General features: G+C 46.4%; 1 protein-coding gene across 2 annotated transcripts in view; it reads right to left on the bottom strand.

Annotated features, from left to right (window-relative positions):
- The window catches only part of ARMH4 (armadillo like helical domain containing 4), a 52006-nt gene that overhangs the window by 3668 nt on the left and 27623 nt on the right, over positions 1 to 20715 (bottom strand). For both annotated transcript variants that reach the window (XM_005528546.3, XM_088057696.1), the window contains exon 6: positions 1133 to 1164. In XM_005528546.3, the coding sequence (XP_005528603.3) occupies positions 1133 to 1164 (32 nt within the window). The remainder of the gene's footprint in view (positions 1 to 1132; positions 1165 to 20715) is intronic.

Raw genomic sequence — 20715 nt, 5'->3', positions numbered from 1 at the left:
CCTCCTAGTGCAGGCAGAAAGGCAACTCAACAAGGGCTGGGCAGAACCTGCCTTAAACCCTCCCACTCCCCAGCATTAGGAAACAGACACCCAGACCCTGTTTCTCTGCTCTGACTTGATGGTGAAAGTGCTGCTGAAATTTGGTGTGGACCATGTGGGAAGGCTGGGCTGGTTGGGTGAGTTTGCCCAAGCTCGGAGTTGTGTTTTCAGAGATCACTCTCCTTCCTGGGGATGGTTTTTGTTTCTACTGGCTCTGATCCTGTTCAAGAATTCCCAAGGCCTGTTGAGTCATGAAATGTTCTTGCTGTCACCTCATTTCCAGCTTCATGGCTCTGCTGTCAGCAGCACAACACTTGGAAGGCTTCACAACCATTTTGAAATGTCAATATTTGCTCCTGGGCAGCAGAGCTTAAAAAGCCATCACTGCCTGTGGCTGGCACAGCTCTTGATTCCATGGACCAGCCCCCTGTGATGGCAGGGAGGAACGATCAGGGTCTGTTACCTTGCCAGTTTTACTGTGTTTGATCATTGTCCTTCCAGAGATTTGCAGCACATGGAGGTAGGAAAGGCCTGATCCAGAGGCACTGGCATGGCATGCAGCCTCTCACCAGAGAGCAGCACCAGACCCTCCTGATTTGGATCCAGAACTGAGCTTAGCACTTAGGGAAAAGGGGTGGAATGAAATTCTTTACCCTGGAAACATTCCAGGTCAGGTTGGACAGGGTCCTAAGCAACCTGATCCTGATCTGGTGGAAGATATCCCTGCTCAGTGCAGAGGGGTTGGACTAGATGGACTTCCAAAAGTCCTTTCCAACCAAAACTATTCTATGGTAAACTAAGGGGAAGTAAAAGAAAGTAACTCAAGTTATCTGACAAGGTCATTTTCTGGTGCAGAGAAATCAATCAAACACTTCTGTCCCTCCTGCCCTTAGTTACAACCCATCAGGGATTTATTGTGGATTCACACCACTCTATACCAGCAGCATCTGGTTCATTTGCCTCCCAGAGAAAATTTTAAGCCCTTTCTCAACCACCTGTGTAGAGATAAAGAAGTGCACTGACAAGAACTTATTTATTCCTGCAAGTAAAAGTGGCTTTGCTTTGAAAGGAACTGAAACTCTCAGCCTCCTACCTTATCTTTCAGCTTCTCCATCCAGCTTCTCACTGAAAAATAAGGAAAAATAAAAGCTGTAACATGTTACTTCTATTAATTAGTAACAAACAATAGTGGTAACATTAAAATAGACAGCAATTAAATTGACAAGCTGGTAAGGCTGAACCTCAGATTTCCTCTTTTCTCATTCATGAGAAAAAGAAAATGCAGCAAATCAATGCAAGAAACCCTTGGAGTGAGTTGGCAGGCAAGTAGCTCACCTTTGCCTGAGCAATTCACATCTTCAGAGTGATTGAAAAAGGAAGATAAAAACCAGTATTTCATGTTTTGGGTTTTTGACCATCACTTCTCATACACACACTGGGGTGTGTGACCAGGAGAAAACCTCACAGTGCAGTTATCCCCTCCTCTGTGTGGATATTCTTCCCTGTACTTTGTGTAGCTTGTAATGATGGCTAAAAATCTATTATTCACTGCCTTTTATTCCCCTGCTTTTCTGGAAAAGCCACTGCCTGCTCTGGGAAGCCTCCAGAGGGCTGGGATAGCACTGGAGGTGCTAAATCACTAAACCAAGCAAATTTATACCGCCAGCAGTGCGACTTTCTTCTCCTAACAGTTAAATAAGTCCCGTGAAATGTGACAGCTGAGAATTAAAATTCTGTAATGTGCTTTGGGATGAAATATTCACTGATCTCAAAGAGCTGCAGGGGCTCAGCAGTGGGTGCAGGAGTCACTGACACCACAGGGCACCGGGGTGTCGAGGGCAGAATGCCCACAGGGATCCACCAGGATTTTTAACAAATTCCTGCTCAGAAGTAAGAAGCAATAAACAATTAAATGTTGGGGGTTTTTTTAGGGCTCAGCAACTGTGTTTTTTCAAGGATTCCCATCTCTCCAGGAGGACAGTGCTAAAGGCACAGGGGACTCTTGGATGCAGCAATGTCCTTCTGAGAGATATTTCTTCCAGGGCGCATTAAATCCCAAATGTAACACACAGTTTATGGATTTAGACCTGATTTCCAAGCCTGCTTTCTTATAAAATGTCCCTTCAAAGCTTGAATTAGCAATATCAGTGCCTGCACATGCACCTGCAGCACTCAGAGCACCCTTCTGAAAGGAGCCTTGGGGAGGGGAAACAGGAAGGCCAGCAGCAAATGGCTATTTTATGTCTCAGATAGAACAATAAATATAAATAAATAAAATATCAAATGGCTATTTTATGTCTCAGATAGAACAATAAATATAAATAAATAAAATATCAAATGGCTATTTTATGCATCAAAACAATAAATATAAATAAATAAAATAGCAAATTGCTATTTTATGTCTCAGATAGAACACAAGTTCAAAGAGATTTGAATGCTCCCTTTGAAGTGTTAGCAACACAACACCTTCCAAACAGAAGGATCCCAAATTGGCTGAAGGTGAACACGTGTGGAAGAGGCACAGGTGCACTTATCTCTGATGGAGAGCTAAGAAAAAAGATGAATTATCCAGGAGAGGGACACACAGAGCACTAGAAGAGGACAAGAGGTCTTGTTTTATCAGCTCTTTCCACCATTAGTCCTGGCTTGCATAGGCTAAGCTATGAGAAACTCATTTTATAAAGGTGCCACCACAATCCTCCTCTGCCAGCCCAAGCCTGCATGGCCTGGATGTTGCTCCCAGCGGAATCCCAGAGAGGAATTGGCCCTGGAATTGCCCTGGGCTGGGTTTGCAGGTGTGATAGTGCCAGGAGGAGGTGACGGTGGCTCAGCCACAGAGCTGCAGACCCAGGGCTGGGGGACACCTGCAGCGTGTGCACACTGTGCTCGGCTGCCCCAAGCTCCAGCTGAGCACAAAGCCTATTTTTACATCTTTCCCAACAATTATATGGGATCAGTGATCTCATCAATAGCCGACCCACTTTCCTGCAGCTGAACAACGGCAGCAATTAACTCCGGAGTATTTCTGCCGAGGCAGAGGCAGGGGCTGAGCTAAGAATATCCTATCACCTATTTTTAATGAACACAGATTCTGGCTTTGCTCCCCTCTGCTCCACAGAACAGCAGCAGCACGCCTGCTGGGGCCCACCAGCTCAGGAGTACAAATCTTTATTTGCTATTACACATTTGTTTGCCATCAAACACAGCCTTGTTTTCAGGCGTGCAGAACACGTCAGGTGCCTCTGGGAATCAACCCAGGCCACGGGAAAAACAAGCCAAGGTGATTTCTCCCTGACTAGGTGCCTCTCCAGGGGATGCTCTAATGCAGCCACAGCCTCTGATCTCTGCTAGAGGAAGACAGTGGCCCCACATTAATGAGATTCAGGCAGCAGGAGGTCAGAAACCCTTCAAGGTCCTGGCAGGGCTGCACCAGGAAGGAACAGAGAGCATGGAGCTGTCACAGCCAAGGTCCCAGACCTGTCAGGCTGGGGTCAGGACAAGTCAAGGAGCACTGGATTACCATGAATTACAAGCACTTCTCACGTCTCACCAATGCACAACACTGTTCTAACACCTGGGAGGTAATCGCAAGCCACCGTGTCACCAAAACCAAGCTGCTCCAATGATTTACCCATCTGAGGACAGTGTGTGTGGGGGCAGGAGACAGAGCATCATTTCAAGGTAGAATTGATAGCTATGCTAAGCAGCTACCACCAATTAACTGTGGGCTTCAGACTCTAATTATGCAACAGAATCCATAATTAATATTCTGGCTTGGCCTTGGGAGAGGAACATTATGGCTGGCACCTTCCCATGAAAATGCAGTACTCTCCAAGAACATCAGGTGACTTGCCAATGAGGCCAAGCAAATAATTAGTAAGAAATACTCTAGCCCATGTATTTTTCATCATCCCCTTTATTCCTCCTTTCTCTGATTGCTGAATGTCCTGAAGAAATTGCAAGAATCTCTGGGTGTGAATTAGTAACAAGTGTCTGCAGTGCTGGCTCATCTTCCACGGCACTTTCAGGATGGTGACTGGTCCAAACTCTCTGCCTCAGCTTAGTTTTGATCCCTTGGTTTCATGGGGAGCTAAGTAAGATGAGTGTGGAGCACTTCTGCAAATTACATACATAATCTGACATTCCCTCAGTGATTTATATAATGTCTGCATCTCTGCAAATTAATTTTAAATAACATATAGCTTAGGGTTAAGCCAGTCAGGAGCACAGAGGAGGAGCACAGTCCTTTGGCATTGGCCTCAGAGCAGCCCAGGATGAATTCAGACAGTTACAGATGCAATGTGCTATTTTTAGTCAGTTTTACCCAGCTTTCCCCTTCAAAATGTGCAGCTATTCAGATGCTCTGATGCCAGCTAAAGAAGTGAGGCTCATTTGCAGAGCTAAGCAACAGCCTGTGACCCTTTCTGGAGGGACCTGGCCCGAAGGGACAGTCACAATTCCCTGTGAGCAAAACCCTTTGGGAAGTTCAGGTTTTGGCAGATGCAGGTGGGAGGCTCAGGAGGGGACAGCAGTGGGAATATGGCGCCGGATGCCCCAAATCAGAAGGTGCTCTGAGGTCTTCCCAGAGCCTTCTCTTCTCCAGGCTGAATGCTCCCATCTCTTCCAGCCTGTCTCCAGCCCTCAGAGCATCTTTGTGGTCTCCTCTGGACTCACTTGGGTCCAGACCCTTTTTATACTGAGGCCTTGGCTCCTGCTCTCCCTCCCTGCTGCTGTTCCAAGTATTGTCCATCTTCAGATGAGTTCCTTTTCATTATCCAGGTCTCTTGTGCCCCCTCTGTCCTGGCAGCTGCAGGGGACTGGGTGCCAGAGCCTGGCTCTGCCTTTCAGCCTCACCACAAGGCTCCATCTCATCTCTCACCAAAGGCTTTTCCCTCTCCACCCTCTTCTGAAATCAGGAGCACAAGTCCTCAGGGCCTCTTGCTTTGCCAACTTTTAGTAATCCTAATTGCTTAATTATCCACTCCAATGCAATGATAAAGCTGCTTAATAATTCTGTTCGCTTCTCATTCATTCTCTCCCTTCCCAGATAAGAAAATGCAAAGACTTCTGGTGGAGATTTCAATCAATAATTCATGCCCTACTGCCATCAGTTGTGCCCCCCCCTCCCCTCTCGGATGGCCTGCTGCTTTGTCTTGTCACTTTGGTTTCATCTAATCAGCTTGTTTTAATCATATCCTCTTTTATAATCATCAGTTAAAGCAATTCTGTTTTTCCATGGCACATTATCACTCGTCCCTGCAGATGTTGCCTGGATTTCAAATCCAGCACTTACAGCTTCATTCCAGAACTCCATCTTGCTACTGATGAAGGTTCATCCATCACCTTTCCTTTTAATAACTCTCCACCACAACCCCCAGGTGAAAATGTGGCACTGCCAGGGATGGGGGATCCTCAGCCTCTCCAGACAACCTGTGCCAGGGCCTCACCATCCTCACAGTCAAGGATTTTTTCCTAATGTCTAATCCAAACCTGCACTCTTTCAGCAAAGGAGAGCTGGTTAAAGTGTAAAAAATAAGGAAAAGATTGATTACTTTCAATCAGTCTGTATATACCAAGCAACCTGAACTGCTCCATTACAGATTTCATCCCTTTCTCTTAGAGGCTGAACTTTTTTCCCAAATGAGACTTGTGAGAACAATTTTGCAGAAATGCTTCGCACTTCATCTGCTCAGCTCTGACAACTTAATGGCACAAGGGTGCATCAGCTCCTTTCCCTTAAAAAAGCACAATTTTCAATTTACTTACTAGCACAAATAAATAATAAAGAAAATGGCATCTGGCTGGAAGGCAGCATATTTTTAATTCCAGAACAACTACACCTACCTGATGGGAATGTTGATGCATGAATTGCCCAACTCGAGAAGACTTGAACAGCTGGATAATCAAACAAATTAAACTGACAATTACCATTCATGTTTTCAGATAAAAACTTTGCTTGGGTGAGCTTTGAATTAACCCAGTGACCTTTAATAGCAACCATGGCACTGTCTGGTCCCTGAACTGTTCCATTTCACCCTTTTCCCTGCCTGTCCAAGCCTGGTTGCAACCCAAGACTGCCACAAATCTCTTGGAAAAGAAATGGAGATGGGGAGACAACTGACCACACTCACCCAGAAAGCAGGACTTAAAATGGGCTTCTCAACTCCTTCCCTGACCTTACCAACCCTTTTGACACTCTGTTCCCTGTGACATTAGGTCTGGTTCTTCCTTTTCCTTTTCCCTTGCACTTTTTAAGCTGTTTTCCACTTTTTCTGTCCACAGTGAGCAGCCCCTTGCTGAGGCTGGCAAAGGCACTGCCCTTGTGCCTTGCCATTTCTCTGTGAACTCAGCTCTTCTGTGGGGCCTTCAGAACACATATTGACATCTACACACTATTTGTTTCTCCCTCAATTGCCCCAGACAGGCACAAGATGTTAAAACCAAGCCAAGGTACAAAACCTCCCATTATCCTAAAAGGCATCAGCAGGACGCTGCTGAGAACTGGCTGTCACAATTCGTTGTATGATTAAATATTTACTGGATCACACTGCACTCAAAAGCTGTGTCTGCTCTGGGAGAGGAAATGCAAACTTTGTTTATGGAAATGGCAATTTCCACGCTGGAGCACATGTGGGATCAGTTTCTCCCTCCCTCTGGCCTGGCACAGCTCCTGGAGCAACACAGGAGTCACCAGCAGAGAGAATCCACCCTGCCTCAGCTCATGGGGTTCTCCTGTGCTGAAAATGTCCAGATTCACCAGCTTTCAGAGAATCACAGCCTGGGCTGGGTTAAAGGGAACTTAAAACCCATCTGGTTCCAAGCCCCTGCCATGACCAGGGACAGCTTCCCCCATCCCAGGTTGTGCCAAACCCTCTCCAACCTGGCCTTGGACACTGCCAGGGATCCAGGGGCAGCCACAGCTTCCCTGGGTACCCTGTGCCAGGGCCTCACCACTCTCACAGCAAAGAATTCCTTCCCAATATCCCATCTAACTCTGCCCTCTGACAGTTTGAAGCTATTCCCTCCTGTCCTGTCACTTCATGCCCATGTCTGAAGTCCTTCTCCATCTCTCCTGGAGCCCCTGGAGGCCCTGGAAGGGGCTCTAAGGTCCCCCTGGAGGCTCCTCATCAAAGCTGTATCCTGCTGAAGATGAAAAATATGAGCCTTGACTTTTCAGCTTTAATAACCTTTTTAAGGTGGCATCTGTGTGCTGTTTATTTGCCTACCACTGTCCAAACAGAACTACCTAGAAGCAGCAGCTGAAGTGCCAAATTCTATTACAGAATGCTTTCCACACTTTTCCAGTGCTTTTTCCAAAGCCCTGATAGACCTCTTACCAGAGTTTTTTTGATCCCTGCACTCTCAATTCTAAAATTTTACTGTACAAATATTTTTTTCTCAGATGTCTCCAATAAAAAATATATTAATGGTTTATTCTTCCCATGATTTATCCACTGGAGCAGGTGAACTTCTTCAGCCAAAGTGTTTTTTAAAAAGTCTGGGACAAGCACTATGGAATAATCTTGGTCCAAACAGTTACAATTTGGTAAAGTTATCAAGAAGTAGAATAGAACAGACTATAAATCCAACAGATTTAATAGCTCTGCCGATTTACAGGGCGATGCCTTGAGGGGAAACATTTCCTTCCCCAGCAAGTGCAGCCAAGGCCAGGTTGGATGGGGCTTGGGGCAACCTGGGCTAGTGGAAGGTGTCCCTGCCCACCTTGCAGAGGTGTGAACAGAGAGGGTCTTTGAGGTCACTTCCAGTCCCAACCCTTCTGTGATTCCATGATCTCAACCTTACTGGATGATTTTTTGGAGCAGCTTTGAGGCCACTGCCATCCTCAGTTTGTCACCTCCTGATTTACAGCAGCCAAGGATGCTGCCCTGGAAGACAAATCCTTCCTTGCTCCTGCCAGCAGGCTCCATGGTAAATATAAATATAAATAGAAATAGAAATAGAAATAGAAATAGAAATATAATGTTATAAATATATTTATGTTTATGTTTATAGATATAGTTATATTTACAGTTATAGTTACAGTTTAAAAAATTTATTATATATATTATAACTTCCATTTGAGGTTCTCTCCCAAATTTGCCCTAGACTACGACAAATACAATATATATTCTATATAATATATAATATAAATATATATATAATATAGATATATATTATTTATTAAAAATTATTTTATATTTATTAAAAAGCACAAGATGAATTCGGTCCCATGCTACCTTATAATGCCCATTTTTCACCAAGCCTATTTTTTGCTCCATAGCCCAGCAGCCCCTCCCAGAATAGATTTTTTGCAAACTAAAACTAAATGTCAGGTCTCAGTGACGGGAGGAGTGGAAAAGGTGGAGATGCTGCAGGTGGAGAGCACCTGATGGATCCCTCTGCTCCAACAGCATTTCACAGCAGCAAAACATTGGTGGCTGTAATTTGATTAAATACCTTCCAAATCTCCAGCTGAAGCCACGTGACACTCCCCTGTACTGAGAGGAGAGGGCATTTCTCACTCAGCCCTCTCCAAATGCAAACCAGAGAGATCTTCCTGCCCTCCTGACAGTGCCCATGGCCTTATCTACTTTAAAGGATCAGCAGCTATGCTGCAAAATTTCTTTTTGTGCTTCAGTTTGTCTGATATTAATCAGGATTGGAAAAGAACCTTGGTTTGCTTTTTTCCTTCCATAAAGAACAAAAGTAGTTTTCAGAATCCTATTTCCTGGAGACACTGTACGAAGGATTTGCCAGCAGCAAGGGCTGAAATAGGGGATTTTCTATTTTTGTGTTTAAGAAAAAGATTTTATTTTTCTTATTTCAAGTTTTGGCCTTTATTTCCTCTGTCAAGACACAGCACTCCCCATGAAATGACATAAAGATCAATAAAGGACTAAATGGTTGGAAACAAAAATGATGGAGTTGACCTTTGAAGGAAAAAACAGGTATTAGACTGTGTTTTCAGCAAACAATTATTCCAGTAATTAAACCACAAAGCCCTGAGCATCGATTAGATGCTAAAAATAAAGTCTGATTATCACAGAGACTCATTTTCCTGCAAATACTTGGGAAGAGCATCATTATCCAGTGTTAGTCCCAAAAGGAAAATGAACTTGCTTATGTTTGCTAACAGGACAAGTTTTATCCCACATTCCCCCTGCATCCAGAACTGAGCATCAATTCCCACTGTGATTCAATTATCTTGTGATCAAACACCAAATGGGGCCTTAAAGTTCCTGACAGCTGTCCCTGACTTCTTGTATAACTATGGGCAAGTAAACTGATCTCTTACTCCATTTTCCATCCTTGCTGTGGGAATATTAAAGACACAATAGATCATGGCTTAGTTGGTCACTTGTGTTTCTTTTCCTTGTGTCACAGCCTCTTCCTTCATAGTTTAATAGCCCCTACTGTAACACCTCCATCTGTGTGGGATCTTCTGGGAGCTAAGACAGTACAAATAATAAATCACAGTAGAACGGGATTTTTGGGGAACAAATGTTCTTTAGGATGCCATTATTTAAAGCATCCTGTTCCAACCCCCTGCCATGGACACCTTCCACTTTCCCAGGTGGCTCCAAGCCCCATCCAATCTGGCCTTGGAGACTTCCAGGGATCCAGGGGCAGCCACAGCTCCTCCGGGCACCCAGGACCTCCCCATCCACACAGGGGAGAATTTCTTCCAAATATCCCATCTAACCCCTGCCCTCTGGCAGTTTTGCCAAAACTATTCCCAACTACTTTTAACATTCCAGGTACACCTATGGGAATGGGCCCTCAGAAAACGACAGAGGTAGAAGGGAATGAACAAAGGGAAAAACAAACCAAGTGAGGAGAGAACATGGACACAGCAGGATCTCAGGAGCTGCACAGTGATTTTACAGTGGGCTTACACTGCCAGCAATTTATTCCTCTGTCTACAAATGGCTGAGTCAGTGGCAGATTTTATCCCCTAAGAACCCTGGAAAACTCCAGGAATTCCAGCACTCCTTGGAGGGCAGGAAGGTCACAGGAGAGCCAGGTACCTGCAGACTGCTGCTGAGGCTCTGAGCTCCAGGAAACACTCCGTGCCTGGAAGCGAGGCAGACAGGGAGGTGACGGCACAGGGCATGGAACCAAAGTGCTGGGAATGAGAATTCCCTGGCAGCAATGCTCCTGGAAGGAACAGTGCCACCCTGCAGCACGGGCACTGCGCGAGGAAGGCCCTGGCACGGCCCTGAGGCCATGGTTTAAGAGCAGGCCCCAGGAGAAGCCAAGCACCAGGATCTGATGCATCAGGAAGTGTTCCTACAGCACTGGCTGAAATGAAACATCAATCAGACATTCTTCTTGTCCTTCCAGGCTGCTTGGTGCCTACAGGAATCATCCCTCCACAGGCACCAGGGTGATGGATCCATTCCCAGGAGAAAACAGCCCCTCCAGGGGACACGTGCTCACTCCCTGCTGCTGGCAGGCCCCACACAGAATCTGACAGCTGCCTTAAAATGATTTCCCAGGGGAAAAGGCTCAGGGGAATATTCTGAGGTGCTTTTGGAGTCACCTCTCAGGCAAAGGCTTTGGCCTCACTGTATGCTGTGCCCAACACTGGCAGCAGCCTGGTGCCAGAGGAGCAGAGGGCCTGGGATGGGATGAAACCCAGCAGGACAATCCTCATATTTTGTCACTGTGACATCCTGCAGCCCTTTCCTGACTGGGGACTGCCATCTCCATGGGACATTACACTCTCTGGGCTTGTGTCACAACAAGGCCTTTGTGGAGGAAGCTCACACAGATGTGGGCTCATCCCAAGCCTGTGGTGTGGGGTCAGGTCAGTGATGCTGCACAGCCTCCCATGGTCAGAAGCCTCAGCACTCTGATTTATGACTGCACACACTGGGAACTGTGCAAGGGAAAAGGCAGATTCTGGTGGAGCAGAGAATCATCAGAGTCACACAAAGGTTTGGCCTGCAAGGGACCTTAAAGACCCTCCTGTTCCACCCTCCTGCCATGGGCAGGGACAGCTTCCACTATCCCAGGGTGCTCCAAGCCCCAGTGTCCAACCTGGCCTGGAACACTGCCAGGGATGGGGCAGCCACAGCTGCTCTGAACTGGGATAACTGGGACAAACCAGGAAATCCAGTGCCAACCAAAACAATGGCTCTGCTATCTTTTGTGTTGTGACGCTGAAGACAAGAAGATGCTGTCCAGAGGGATCTGGGCAGCTGGAGCACTGCTGAGTGCACTGGGAAAGTCACTTCATGTCTCTGAGTTGGCTCCCCAAATATAGAAGAGGGTTAATGGCATCAGCTGCCTTTGTGCAAGACCTGTTTGGCACACAGAGCTGGATACAGTCACTTGTAGACCCCTCCCTAGAGCTGCACAAGGGGGACAATTATTCAGTTCTTCTATTTCTAAACATGACAGTGCTTCGTGAGCATTGGAAAATGATAGTATCTTGTTTGCCATAAATGTGGTAATTATAGCTAAGACTCTTCATTTACATGGAAATGACAAACAACAAATTAGAATCAAGCATCTACAATTAGGGTAAAAAGCCACAGCAATTTGTTATTCTTTGCAAGAAATCATTTTTCACATCATTTACTGGGAAGGAGGTCTCATTATATAATGATATTTAGCTCTTCAACTACTTTTCAGCTTCGCAGCTTTATTAATTGCACTCACAACAGTTCTCTAATATAAACAAGCATCTTCATCTGCTGACTGGGAATCCAAAGCTGACAGCAGTGACAGGATGTGTTGTATCCAGCTCTGGGGTGTACAGGAGGGACATCGACCTGCTGGAGTCCAGAGGAGGCCACCAAGATGATTTGGGGGCTGGAGCCCCTCTGGTGAGAGGAAAGGCTGGGAGAGCTGGGCTTGTTCAGCCTGGAAAAGAGAAGGCTTTGGGGTGACCTCACTGAGGCCTTCCAGTGCCTGAAGGGAGCTGACAGCAAAGGTGGAAAGAGACTTTTTACAAGGGCCTGGAGGGACAGGACAAGGGACAATGGCTTCACACTGACAGACAGCAGGGCTAAATTAGATATTAGGAGGAAACTGTTCCCTATGAGGGTGGGAAGGCCCTGGCACGGGGTGCCCAGAGAAGCTGGGACTGCCCCATCCCTGGCAATGTTCCAGGCCAGGTTGGATGGGGCTTGGAGCAACCTGGGATTGTGGAAGGTATCCCTGCCCATGGCAGAGGGTGGAACTGATGCTCTTCAGGGTCCCCTCCCAGCAAAACCATCCTGTGGTCTCTGATTCTATTTACAGCCAAATGGAGACCCAAAGCCAGCAAACAGAGGCAAAAGCTGCAAACGTCTTCAGCACAGGTGTAATTCTGTGGGTATTTCTCAGTAATAATGACTCAGACACCTGATGATGGCAACCAAACAAAAAGGTTTCACTGAGCCTATGCTGGATGAGAAGAAAGCAAGTTTGACAGACAAAAACTCTTGCAGGAGGCAGAACATGGCTTACCTTGGTCTATCCAAATGAAGGAGCTACAAATAAACTGGGCAGACCAAAAGGTGGAGAAGGCATCTCCATTTTTAGCTTGCATGGGGGAAACTGTCTGATTTCAAACACTTTAAAAAACTGAAGGGAAATTCTTTGGAGAGGAGCAATTTTGATTTATGTCTAGATAGGCAGCTTCAAGGTGTGGGCTGTGGTAGGAGGACCTGGCCTCTTCTGATCTGCATTTCAAAAGGGCACAAGACCAAATTCAACCCCCAGACAAACAAATCTGGTTTCATGGGGCTGATGGTGCAAAATTGCACTGGTGGGACTCAGCAGCAAACTGGAGCAGTGCCTGGCCATCACCTGGAGTCTGCAGCTCCTGGTTCTTCCTTCTTTATCCACACCTGAGAGAGGTGCCCTGGCTTGAGAGGGTAAACACCAAACTAAGCACTAGCTCTACCTCCACATCCCCCTGGTCTTGTACCCTAGGTCCTCACATATTGTTTGATTGCAGTGGAGAGGCTGTTCCAGGGGCTGCTGTGAAGCAAAACCTCTCTTTTCTCTGCAGCACCTGTTAACAATTATAGGTGAGGATTTGCAGACGAATTAATATCCTAAAATCTTGGTGAAATTTGCTGCCACCCACTGAACTTTATAAAATCATCATCACCTCCCAGACAAGCTCTGCATGGCCTTGCAGTGAAAGGGCTGATTTACCCTTGGATCCTCTGCTATCCACACTTCCCATTTGCTTCACATGTGGCACAGAGCACTGTTCCTCTGTGCCTCCAGTGCCCGTGGGGTTTGCTGCTGTCCCAAACACACACCCAGCACTGGGGCATTCTCCCCTCCTTCCACTCAGAAATGAAAAGATCTGGAGCTTCTCCAAGCAGATTAAGATAATCAGTAACAATTTACTTACCCTGAAAGGGCTTTACCCTGATTGGAACAGCTCAGAGCCCACTCTCTGATTAGGACAGTGATATGATGTGGCTCTAGGAAGATATTTTGAGTATCTCTGAGTCAACTCCTGATTTTGCTGCCATCATCTGTTCAAATAATGAAGAAACAATTTGATGCAAGAGAACCTTCACAACATTATCTGGATAAAGCCTCAGAGGTCAATCTGCCTTCAAAGTAGCAGCAAGTGTTTATGGTCTAAGTGCTGAAGGCCACTTGGTACTGCTTGCTTTCCAAGGACCAGAAATGGGCCAGAAAATTTTCTGTTGGCTTGACAAGGGTGCTCTCAACCCTCTAGGAAGGTAAACTCTGCAGAAAGACACAGAAAGAAGTCACTGACAAACCATAAGGAAGAAATAAGCAGAGGACACTTTTTAAACTAATTTTTTGTAGTGGCCTGATCGCACTGTGGTTTTAAGGGACAAGATACTTAGATGATATGTCAGGGAAAAATTCTTGATGCTGAGGGTGGTGTGGGAGTGGTAGAGCTTGCCCAGAGAAGCTGTGGTTGCCCCACTCCTAGAATGTTCAAATCCAGCTTGGATGGGGCTTGGAGCAACCTGGTCTAATGGAAGGTGTCGCTGCCCATGGGTTGAAGCAAGATGAGAGTCTATAATTCACAGGTGAACTGCTCATACCTTAGCTGCAAGAATAACAAAATATTAGTAAGGAAAGAGGTTGGGGTTGTCAAAATCTCTCCTTAATCTTCTGGAGAAGTAGCTGCAATTTTTCTGTTTTTAACTGCAAATACTGTGCACAGGGAGTTCCCAGGGGAAAAGCTGCCTTTTCCACAGCACAAACAAAACCTTTATGGGCCACCTGAAATCTGAAATTCTCTGTAGGTACAGAAAACAATGAAAGTGCAGAGCACTTCTGATTAAGTCCTAAACATGAAAAGTAGTTTACTGGCCTTACCCCGTAATATTGTGAATATGTTTGACAGATTTGGGCAATTACTGATCCAGCCTAGTTACAGGTTTGACTGACAGGCCCAAAGAACTGTTGACTCAAACCAGTTCATCACAACATCCTGATTTATCCATCTCTCCAGACTGAGAAATGCTTTTTGTCCACATTTCCTTGAACCCAAAGGGGTGCAGGAGCTGAAGTCTCATTTTTAAAGTCCATTTCAAAGAGATAAACAGAACTACCAAAACCAAAGGAGCAATGGCCCATGCATTTCCATGTGAGCTGTGGGACCCATAACCAGCTTTGGGAATCCACAGGTAATTTATACATTCAGGAAAGTTTCCATTTGGTATCTGGGAATAGCAAGCATGACCCTGGGAAGCTGAGCAAAGCAAACCTGGTCCCTTGCTGGAAATGCCACAACTTTCTGTGCTATTGCACCAGCTTTTCTGCCTTGAAGACATGAGATAAGATCATGCAAGAGAGAACTCAATCCAACAGTGACAGCAACTGCAGGGCAGTCTGATCACAAAAGAAAACAGGCAAAGTTCTCATCCAGGGAAGGGGATGACACAGATTTAAACTGCACTCAGCTGCCTGTCTTTGGTCCCTCAGTTAAGTTATTGACAAGGTCACATCTCTGATTTCAGTATAAAAATATTTTATGTGGAGCCTGGTGAATTTGGAAGACACTGAAAGTGCTTTGGAAGGTCCCTTCCCTTCCTGAGGCACAGCTCCCTGCCAGAGAGTTTTTGGGTTTTCTGTCCCCAGCACGTGGTTAAGGGCTGTAGGAGGAACCTCGTGCCAAAGGAAGGAAATATAAGGATGGTTGTACTGCATCAGCTGAGCTCCACATCCCATCTCTGAAGGCTCCCAGGGAAAGGCAAACACAGATCTGATACTTCCCTTCCTCACTCTCCTGCCTGCACCAATTCACTGCTGATCCAGTCCCAGCCTTCCACTCACCAGGCTTCAATACAGATTTTGTCCCAGCAACTGTGAACATTTAATGAGCAAAATCTAATACAGGAGGAAGAGACTGAATTTCTTGTTATTAATTTCTATTATTGTGAGAGCTGAAAGGCCACCTGAGATAACACACACACACACAAACGCTCTACAAACATGCAAAGAAGAGTCAGTATCTGCCCAAAAGAACCTAAAAGAATGAGCCCCCAGAGAGCACTGGAATTGTCCCATCTGTGAACACCAGCACTCAGGCACAGCGTGGGGAAGTGATTTGCTCAAGGACTCATGAAAAAGCAACACTTTTCACTGTAATCAGGTGAGGCAGCTTGGGCCAGACCAAAGGTCAGGCTGTCTCTGTGAGGCTGGCAGTGACCAAGAACATTTTTCTAGGAAAAGTTGACAGATGGCACATCACACAGCAACACTCCCCCAGCACATCTTCCTGGGGCTCTGGATGAGATCTCTGTTGTCATTCCTTGCAAAGAATCCCATTTATCCATTTATCCTCTGGTTATCCATGTTAATTTATCCTTTTGGTGATCCTCCTTCTTCCTCCTACTCTTTCCATCTCTGCTGCTTCCCTTTCCAGATGCACAGAGGGGCAGAATGGCAGAGAGTATTCAGAGTTAAAATGCTGGTTGTTATTTTTCTCTCTGTTCCTTTATCCCCCACATCCCTCCAGGATCCTACTATATCATCCTCTCCATTCTCTCATACAGAGAGGCTTTAATTCCTGCTCTTTGCCAAGAGTCCCCAGTTTGCCATTCAGATTCACTCTCTTGTGGTTACAGGACTAACAATAAAAACAACTCTCAGCCTCAATTTCCCCCTGGAACTTGACTGTCCCTAGGATTTTCTCCAGGATTTCAGAAACACTACTATTTTCAGAAACACTTACCCAGGCAAAATAAGCCCTGTTTTTCCCCATGTATTTACCCTGAACATTAACACCCACACATCCCAAGCCCAGAGGGACTGTGGGGAACATCTTAGATGGGGAACATCTCTGCCGCCCTGCTCAGGGCTGGGAACAGGGCAGGATGGGTCCAACACTCATCACGTGGGAACCCTGTTAGTGAAATCTGCTTTTAGAATCACACAACTATAGAACTGTTTAGGTTGGAAAAGCCATCTAAGATCATCAAGGCCACCACTAACCCATGTCCCCAAGTGCCACATCCACAGCTTTTAAATCCCTCCAATACCCTTTCCCTGGGCAGCTGTGCCAGTGCTGGACAATACCTTGATTGAAGAATTTTTTCATAATATCCAATCTAATTTCTATGCAGTGAAGAGCAGAGGAGGGAAACACCTGAGCTGCCAGGCCATCAGAGGGGACTCCAGCACCCTCAGGAGCAAGCCAGGTAGCTGCAGACCTCTCCTGGCTCATCCCAGGGAGATGAGGACAGGGAAACTCTCCTGCCCACCCACACTATATAATTTATCCATGGGAACTGCTGGCAGGAGCTTGAAGCACATCCAGATTATATTAAGAAAACGGAAAGTCCCACTTCTTTAAACCCTCATATTCATTTTCAGAGCCCACACAGTAGTGATTAAGCAAACCTTAATAACTAATCACTGCTGCTGTCAATTAATACCTCTGAATGTGTTTTTCCTCCTGCAGATGACTCCGACTGGGGTTGCCTGCTCTGGTTTGAGGGGTGGTGCTGCAGCATCTCATGGAACCATTAGGGCTGGGAAAGACCTCTAAGATCATCAAGTCGCACTGTCTGTGCCAGGCTATGTCCATGCACCGTCCCAGGAGCTCCCACCAGCTGCAGTCACAGCTCCAGGGACATCCCTGGGGACAGAATCCCCTGCAGTGCCTTTGGAAGGAGTCACAGAGCTGCACCCCAAGCCCTGCATTTCTGTCCTCCTGCAGCCAGGCAGGGGCGATCTGCCACGGTTTGAGACATTGAAGCTGGGCCAAACAACCACTGTGGCTCCTGCTCTGAGCTTGTCAGGATGCAGAGGCTGAGGTCAGACACAAGGAGCCAGTGATGCAGCCCTGCTAAGCCCGAAGCACAACAGCTCCCAGTCCCAGAGAATCCCTCTGCAGCCCCAAGGCTGTGGGACCAGAGCATTCACCAGAGCAATGCTGAGTTTTGCCAGCTTTTGTCTGCTCCATTAAGACATGCACCTTAACAAAACATGCTCCTGGCTGACTCAGTCTATCAAAAGTTAATTTAACTCCCTGCCTCTCCTGATCCAGACTGCAATTAAAGAATCACAGGATTATTTAGGTTGGAAAAGTCCTTCCAGCTGTACTGGAGCAGGGTTGATTCACCATGGAGTCACTGCAAACTGTGACTTAAGAGGTGAAACAGCACTCACAGGAACATGTTCTGGCTATGGGAGAGCAGACATAACCAGAAAGCTCTGCTTCCCTCAGGACACTCACCAGGTCTGACATGGCACTTGGCCCTCTACCCAACACTCCCTAAAACCAAAAAATCAAATGAGGCTGTATTTAACCAGTCCCAACACAAACAGAAAATTACAAAAGCCACGAGGAAGTTATTTTCCTGACAGGATATTTATACTGAACCCCATCTTACCATTTTCCTGAATTTGCTTATGTGTAAGGAAAGCCAGGATTGAGCAGGGCAAAGTAACTCCCTCATTCACAGGAAGAAACAGCTTCTGGTGGGACTGGAAGGGCAGACACTGAGATCCCTCCTCAGTCCTAAACCAAAGCACACACCAAAGCCATTGAGGGGTCTTGGAAAGCCTCTGCTGGTGTTAGAACTGTCCCAAAGTGTGCAGAAGGAAATGCTGGAATAACTGGCACCCACAGCAGAAGCACAGGAGGGTCACCAAGATGCCACATGTGCCAGGGGTGGCTTCCTGGGCTGTGTTCCTGACAGGGACCTTGGGGCATCCTCTGGATCACCTCAGCTTGGGCATCCCTAAGCTGCTTTGAGGGTGCAACAGCACATCCAGCTTCAGGGGACAGTGACAGCAGCACAGCATGTGCTAAACAAAACAGGGACAAGAAACAGAAGGCTGAGGAGCCACTCCTGCAAAACCAGTCCATTCACACACCCGAGTGAGAAAGGCAGCCTGAGCAGTCAGAGGGGAAAGAGGGATTTGGGAAAAACAGCCTCAAAAAGGACTCAGACTGGAGAACCTCTCGGCCTCACTTCACATTAATAAAGCCTCAAGCACAGATGGTGCTGCTGGTATATTAAAATAAATGATAGGCTATCAGGGAGCAGCCTGGCTGAAACCCTTTATTACAGCCCAGGCTCGGATGAGGCTGTGATTAAAATTACTCAAAAACAAGGGGGTGAAAAAAGAAAAAAGAAAGCAAAATCCTCCAGTAATTCTCACCATATCGACCCCTGTCTGTGATTAATGTTGATACTCAGCATCTCTGCAAAACAACAACCGCTGGAGGTTTGAGGTAATTATTTTATTTGTCAGACAAAAATCTGAGCAATTTGCTTATTTCCAATATATGTTCCTAACTCACTCTCAGGCAGAGCAGAACTTCTACATATTTATGTATAACTATATTTAGAGACAGAGAGAGCATCCTTCCAGGAAATAACTTGGATCTCCTTTGATTCTCAAGGGGTCTTAATCCGAGTGAACACCAGAGGGGAGACAAGTTTAGCATCAGTCATTTCTGGTTTGCACTGTCCAAGTTGAAAGTGCATCTACATTCTCATTAGGAAGGAACATTTTAAAATTACCCTCTGTCTCCCTGCTACTTGTTGCAAAAAGCTCTTTTGCTCCATTTTTCTCTCACCAGCTCTGCCACGGGGCCAACTTTTTAACCCCAAAGATCAGCCTCTGACATAAATCCCCAGAAGGACAGAGGCAATTCAAGGCTGATGAACCTCCACATTCCCCTCTCCATTTTCTGAATGCCATGAAAACAGACAGATTTTTGTACTGCAGTATAGATCACTATTAGGAAATAAATGTGATTCCTCCAATGTAAGGACAAGCCTCTTTTTACACAGCAAAGGCCACCCAGACAGGCACACAAAGGAAAAATGAGTAACTCTCACCCAGGAGTGGCACAGCCCTGCCTGTGTTCTTCAGTCAAGCTAAGTGACTGCCAAAATCCACAGGGAGAGAGGGGCTCCAAACCAGCTCCTGTGTCTAGATGGAGCCAAGTTTTCTGACATGTAGAAATTGAAGGGTGGGAGAAGAGGCAAAGCACACTGAGAAGTGACACCTGTGTACACTGGAACTGCAGGGGTGGGAAAGGACAAGGATTACTGCAGATTAAAGAGAGAGCAAAGACATTTTGATTTACATTCCAGCAGGGCTGACAGGCCAGGGGACAGGCAACCCAAGGCAGCTGACAGCCCAGAAGGATTCCTGCCTCACCATGCTGGAGGAAGCCAGATGGAGCTCGGGCAGCAGATGCAGCCCAGCCTTCAGAGCACGGAGCAGGCTAATGGACCCTATCCTTGAATCCAGGTAAAAAAAAACCCAAGATAAATTACCTGGAGCAGTAAATGCAAAGTCATGTTTCAAGGCAGACACATCCTAACTTTAAAGGATGTGTCAAACAGATGGATAGAGGCAGATAGCTGGGGAAGGTCAGAAACACTCAGACACGTGCCTGAGTTTCCCAGCTTGGCTTTCTTGGGCTGACAAGAGCAACTGGAGGTGCAGCAGAAAGGCTTTTGGAAGGAGTCTTCCTGTGCTGGGGAAGTCCAGGAGCCTGCTGCTGCTGTAGCTGCCCTTCCGTGCTGCCCAGCAAGCCAAGGAGAGAGAATTTCATAGAATCATTAATGCTGGAAAAGATGGCAAAGATCATCAAGTCCAACCACCATTTTCATCACTAAATCATATCCATGTTTTTTGAGCACTTCCAGGCCTGGTGACACAATCTGGGCAACATGTTTCAGATCTTGAAAGCCCTTTTGGTGAAGGGTTCCCTTTAGTAAACCTTCCCTAATGCTCTGTGTACACAGACATCACCTAAGACCCCCCTACCTGAGCCGTGCAGGGGAGTCTTCCACAGATGTTTCCACCAGAGAAGCTGCTGAATCCTCTTTGCAGGTCCTTCAGGGAATATTTGCCTGGCAGGGTAGTGGGGATTAGGGCAGGCAGCATTGGCAGCAGCCTCAGACCTGGATTCATCCATGTATCCCTGCATCCATTAGAAACTTTCCCCAGTCACTGGGACCTCTCACACCAACCATGTCAGCCATGGTGACCAAAATTCCTTCTTTCCTCCCACAACCTGGCAGATGATTTCTCTATGCCTCTGTGCCAACTCTCTCCAAACTGAAGAAAAAGAAGCAGAAATGCCGTGGATGGACAGGATCTCTTCACTCCTCACTGCAATAGCCAGCAACTTCAGTTTAATACTTTGTCTGATGGGGTTCCAACCTCTCTGTGGGCAGGGAGAGGGAAGGCAGAGCCAAAACT

This window comes from Pseudopodoces humilis, chromosome 7 (genome assembly GCF_049639895.1).
Source record: "Pseudopodoces humilis isolate 2021_Gansu_Grassland_sample_001 chromosome 7, ASM4963989v1, whole genome shotgun sequence".
Taxonomy (NCBI): domain Eukaryota; kingdom Metazoa; phylum Chordata; class Aves; order Passeriformes; family Paridae; genus Pseudopodoces; species Pseudopodoces humilis.
The sequence above is the reverse complement of the archived record's forward strand: the minus strand, read 5'-3'. Positions and strand labels throughout refer to the sequence as shown.